The sequence below is a fragment of the Osmia bicornis genome, unplaced genomic scaffold, assembly GCF_907164935.1.
Source record: "Osmia bicornis bicornis unplaced genomic scaffold, iOsmBic2.1, whole genome shotgun sequence".
Lineage (NCBI taxonomy): Eukaryota > Metazoa > Arthropoda > Insecta > Hymenoptera > Megachilidae > Osmia > Osmia bicornis.
The window spans coordinates 1,759,808-1,765,962 of NW_025791458.1; the positions used below are offsets into that span (position 1 = coordinate 1,759,808).

At 38.0% G+C, this 6,155-nt stretch overlaps 1 protein-coding gene across 1 annotated transcript; it reads right to left on the reverse strand.

Annotated features, from left to right (window-relative positions):
• Positions 1 to 1,169: 1,169 nt before the first annotated feature.
• On the reverse strand, positions 1,170 to 4,513 carry LOC123989265. Its single transcript, XM_046289987.1, has 8 exons — positions 4,408 to 4,513; positions 4,058 to 4,305; positions 3,923 to 3,991; positions 3,743 to 3,829; positions 3,583 to 3,645; positions 3,437 to 3,493; positions 2,407 to 2,681; positions 1,170 to 1,968 (listed from the first exon to the last, which is right to left on the reverse strand). The coding sequence occupies exons 1-8, from the start codon at positions 4,437 to 4,439 to the stop codon at positions 1,456 to 1,458; spliced, it is 1,344 nt and encodes a 447-aa protein (XP_046145943.1). The 5' UTR covers positions 4,440 to 4,513; the 3' UTR covers positions 1,170 to 1,455.
• Positions 4,514 to 6,155: the final 1,642 nt, after the last annotated feature.

The following is a 6,155-nucleotide window of genomic DNA, read 5'->3' on the forward strand; positions in this document are numbered from 1 at the left end:
ACTGTATACATTGCATTCATTCCACGCGCTGTATACATTACAAAATACTGTATACATTACATACATTCCATACATTGCACACATTCCATACATAACTTACTTCCTACTTATATGAAGAGCTCGTGTTATAAGTGGATCCGAAGACGCAGGCTCCTCAGATCCATTTATAACACGATTTACTCTTCCTATATAATTCTTGACAACATATATGATACATTGATGTATCACATATGTTGTCAAAGAATTGCCATGTTCGGAGCATGTCAATTTAAAATCCACATGCTCCGAAATGCATAATTTAAGAGTCGCAATAAGGTTAGGAGTGTGCGCTATCTGTGGCATATTACCGAGGCAAATAGACACTACCTGCGTTATTAAGGATCTGCACGCAGCACGCATCGATGAACCTTCATAAACATTCATTTCAAAAACTAATGCCGAACAAAATTTGCAGGTGGTGTTCTTCTTCAGAACACCCCGTGAAACATACCGAACCACTGTCAATACAGTGGATTCAGCAGCTGCCGAAACGTTGTAATTTAGAAAAATATTGGAATTGTCGATCATCGATGCAGCTGGAGCAGGTGACAAATATTTTTTTAGACTAATTAAAAAGTTTGCGGATTCTTCAGATTCGCAATTAGTATCCGCACTTACCAACTGCGAATAGGAATTTAAGAGCAATGTCCTATAATACCCGTGAAAGGCAGTACACGTTGGATTAGTATTTCGCGTACCATGCTGTCTAATCTGTCCAAAAAAGTTTTCTAAGGCATCTTGGTTAAAATTACGACCAATAAAGTGCGAAAATCCAAGATTGCCTAGAAGTGTTGTTAAAAATTTAAAATTTTGTAGCGTTTTAATCCAATTGTGTACTACCAGTGGACGCTCTTTATCCGCAAACTTTCTTTTGATAAACGTCATGCTTCGAAAAACATTAATTCCTACATCCCAGATATTGGGTCTATCACAGTTCGTATCTACTACCGGAAGAGGACGACTACTGTTGACACTGTCGAAAATATCATTTATAAAATGAATGAATCGAGCAGTGTCAACACCTTCTAAAGACATTTCACGCGTACCGCACACACTCTTAACTTTATTGCGACTCATGAGTGTCATGATGGACCCAACCGATTGACTAAACACCTGTGCGCAATACTTCACCTTCATTTTCCTAATTTTATCTACTACTACATGCTTTGCAGTAAGCTTCTTCAGAACTCGGTCCTGAGAAGAAGCATTACTGCTATCAATAAAATATAAATCTTCCACGTGTGACCATTTAGCCACACGTGGAACATTATCCGCTAAATGGAATTGCAAATCTTTAGTCAAAAGATTGTTCCGCATGCACTTTAATAGGTGCGGAGGATCGAAGAGCGGCACGATTTGATTTTCATCAATAACAATTATATCATGCCGCAATGGATTGGACTGCTGAAAGGCATTTCATTTCGAATAATCTATTAGGCATTGTATTGCCTTACAATTCGTGCTGCCTTGGTCACAAACTGAGGCTACAACTACAATGCCGGCCTGACATGCACGGCGAACTAATTCTTTAAACATCCTAACGATGCTCTCCGCGGAAGATGTACCCCTACAAAAAGTATATGCCACAGGTTGCTTCCAAGGTCGCACTCCGTGTATGCCTTTCAACATCCACACCATGGCATGATCCGCGATATCTAGTGAACGCGAAAAACCGGAGTCTACAAATCCTTCAACTATGTCCATTGAAGGATTGTAGACCAGTGACGGCGATAATTTAATTTCGTCGAAAAGCAGAATAGCGTATCTGCTTTTCTGGTTTGGAAAGGACTCGGACGGCTCTTCGAGTTCACGGAATACGTTGTCGCAAATTCCAGCTCTTAGTGGAATGTGCGACAATAATTTCCGAAGCGTTTCGATACTTGGCAAAAGAAATAATTTTGACAAATATCGAAACGCTTTTGGACTTTGCTTATAAATACAGTATTGCCTCGTAATAAGCAAGTGGTCTCGACTTCGAAATAAGCAACTCGCTATCCCCTCTTCTTTGTTTGAAGTCGCCCGCAAAGTGAGAGGTACGAGAAATGAGTGAGAGGTCCATGAAAGCGCGAAGCCGATGTTTAGGGTAATAAATTTCACGCTCGACTGAGCAGTGACATCGGTTAGTAGAAGAAGGATGGAATATATGTATATAATGCTTTCTATCCTTGTTCAAAAAATAACATCGCTGCTCGGCCGATCACTATATGATTTGCCGCTACCTCGGATCTCTCACTCGTTTCTCGCGTTCTCTATCGTCCCGTTTCGAGAACAAAGTCAAGCCGAATAGCTACCTCCCTCGAAATAAGCAACGGTTCGGTCCCGAGCCACTTGCTTATTTCGAGGCAATACTGTACTTAGTGCTAGTACCTTCTCCTCTTCCGTGAAGCGTCGTCCGTAGATGGGTCTTCCCTCGTTGCGCATTTGGGCGGAAATCATCGCGTGCAGGGGTGTTGGCAAGTTTTCCAAAACTTGGCATACACCTACCTGCACGAGACGCTCTATCTTCTTGATGCGGTCCTTCGTTGCCATCTGCCGCCGCTTGCATTGCCGCGCCGTCTTCAGTACCGCTGCCACGGCGCTGTAGACTCGTTGCTGCAGGGGCTTCTCCACGATGTTGTCCCTGAGCATCTTCAGTATATTACCTGCAGAAGGAAACATACAATAAAATTACTCTGTAAAGGATATACAAAGTTATATAAAGTACAATACAGTTTACATGTGTATTACTGCCATGTATACCGTATACACAGTGTAATTTACACATGCAAACGCATAATATCGACTGAAGGTATGTACAAACTAGGGTGGCGCACTGAGCGAGACCTTAAATGGAGGATGTATAACTCAGTATAACTCTGAGAGTACCTCCAGTTACGAGGAAGTTTATCCGATTTGGAGTACATCAATCTGGGGTATATTATTTCCTTGTACTTGCAAAGAAAAAATACGTCAAATAATGCACGTAAGAAATACATAAAATAAAAATTTAAGTTGTATATGTTACCAGCATTGTATGAAAAGCAAGCATTGTATAGAATGCCTGGCGTTTTTGAGCAAAGTATAAAATATCCCAATTATTTTAATATTATATCAACTTTGGATTCATATTGCCTAGGTATTCTGTACAGTGTTTGCTTTTGATACATGGCCAGTAACATGTACAAATGATAAAAAAAAGGAGTAGAATATCAACAATTTCCTTTCGGTAAGAAATAAAATTGTATACATTTCTCCAATTTAATGATATGGATGCAACAAGGAATGTTTCATGGAATTAATTAAATTGTACCGCTTTGAGTTAATAACTTCAAATATTTTTTTATTTATTCTATATTGTTTGCAGTGTTGTCCTGCACTTATGATTACTTAACCTAATATTTGAATACTTATTTCATACCTTTCTGGCCTTTCTGGGCTTGTGATCGCTGATGCTCTCTTCCAGGGACAGCACAATCTGTAATTGTATAAAAGACTAAATAAAAGTTCCCTTCAAATGACTCATGCATATTTAATACTAATATCCAGTAATATAGGAACTCATACCTGCATTATGCAATGGCTTCTCTTCTTTTAGACTTAGTCTGTCTAAGTCGTTGCATTGGATTTCTACAACCAACAGAAGAATATTTGTTAAACATACCAGTCTACAACTAACAAAGATAGTAAAACCAAAAGTAATATTCGTTTATGGTAACAGACTAACCTCTGGATGGTCCAGGAACTGCTGTGTATTCCACATGTCCCACGATGCCACTCTTATCGTCCACTCCCCCGGTGCAGTCAGGTTTGCCTGTCAGAACAAAATTAAATAACATTATACATACATTTCATGCTAGAAGTATTATTATGTATTTTCATTATACAGGTATAAGTGAAAACTTACATTCTTCTTCTTCTTCTGGTATTTCCATCCGGGTGTCTTGCTCTATTTTGATAGAGGCAGCCTCTGACACTGTGTAATAAATATTTTCATTAACAATTATGTACATATGCTATACAAATTATGTAAGAGTATTACCTGGTAAGTACAGTGTTGGAACTGCGGATGTAGTCAGCCTCTTTGTCATGAAGTATTTTTCTTCAAAGTGGCTGCTACATATCACCCGGAACTTCAGTTTTTCGGGTGGAAGCATTAACGAATTTGGATTGTCACATGCTTCCACCCACTGCATCATCCTCTTCTTATCCTTCTTCTCCTGGGGGAAGGTGAACATCCTCAGGTAGCGCTGGGTGCAGCCTCTAACGCTGCATACTTTCATCCGCTTCCTTTAAAGACACATTTTAGTAATTAAAATTAAATATATTAATGAAACACCAAGGTAAACAGTTACTGTTTTCAGTAACAAGTCTAAAAAATTCTGTACTTACTTCATTTCCATCTTCACCTGCTGTTGCTGCATCTCAGCAGAAATGATGAAAAATCTCGAAAAAACCTGAAAAAAACCTTACAAAATATGTAGTTAAAGAATAGGAATAATAATAATAAAAATAATAATAGTAAAAATAATAATAGTAAAAATTATAAAAGTAATAAAAATAATAAAAATAATAATAAAAATAACAATAGGAATAATAAAAATAATAATAATAATAATATTGTTGCAAATAAAATAAAAGTGTGATAAGTCTTAGCCTTTTACTGCCCACGCTATTGCTGTCAATGACCGTTAATCATCGACATGTGCGCCACATTCTTCAGTTTCTATAATTTTTGAAACAATTGAACATTGCCGCGACAAATTTCGCGGGAACATGACGTCACGATATCTTTAGTTGTGTATGTTACAATCAGTGATACAAGGTATACATGTGGAGAAGCGACATCAGCACCTCCGGGTAGTGAGGCGTAAACCTAAAATTTGCATCAACTTCACAAGAGTGGAGCTTGGAGGGCCTGGTTCGAACGTAGAGTGCCCGATCATCGATCCCGCATCGACCTCCTTCGATCGATCCTAGGTAGGGATCGATATCGCGTGGGGATCGATGCGCACGCATCTCGGGCGAGTGGGAATCTTTGTCGTTTAAGGGGTATGCCCCTACTGACCCGACTGTATCAATATGTAACATAATGTATGGTTACAAGTATATAGAGAGAGTTTAGAGATTTTTAGAAAGCGATTTTCGAAGCGTGAGTTTGTGTGTGGCGCGAGTGCGTGTAAGGCGTTTGGTAAGCCCCTTTGATTACCATTTCTCCGATCATATTATATTGTCCGAGTTTTGGCAACGGTTACTCCGTTCTCGTTTCGACCCCGTATACTACGCGTAACGTAGATAGCCCCGCGAGAACCCATCCCGACTCTGCACCTTCCTGTCCTCCACTATTTCCTCCTTGCGCACTCCCCCGCGAAGCTGTGCGGACGAAAGTGCCCGAAAAGCCCTCCAGTGTGAACGCCCCATACCCCTTCCCCTTTTTTGTTTGCTTTCGGTTGCCACAATAAGTGGCTGGCGCCCAACAAAAGTTTGTATTTCGCGACCCCCCTCTGTATAGAGTAAACCCCCAAAGGGTCACAATATATAAAAAATGTTTTCATCAATAATCAGTATATAAAATTAAATTCATATAAATAATATAAATTAAAATAAAATTTTATTTTAAATTATATCTTTCTTTCATGTAAATTATCATATAAATCAATATATATATATATATGTACTATATCATTTAAATTTGGAACATTAGAAATATTCAAAGTGATAAAAGTAATATATTTTTAAAATACTATACCGCTTCGTCTTTAAAAATAACTTCTTTTAATTGCTCTTCAAAAAATGTTAACTCCTCAAATGTTGTTATAGGCAATGGTATAACAATTTCTTCTTGGCTGGAATAATTGGAACGTTGCATTTTGTCTTCTAGTATGTCCATTCTGTTTTCAATATTATTAAGTTTATATAAAAGCTTATTTAGCTTTCCTAAAACTAGTTTCTGGAATTCTAAAAAAATATATTTAATTATATAATATTTATAAAATTGATACTATACTTATTAGTAAGAATAATATTATAAAAAAGAATACATCTGCTTGGACTGCTTTCACGACCAAATGATCCGAATTAAAATAATCGTGTGGTATTGATTGGATTTGATCAATTACAGCGCACGGTCATTTTAATCT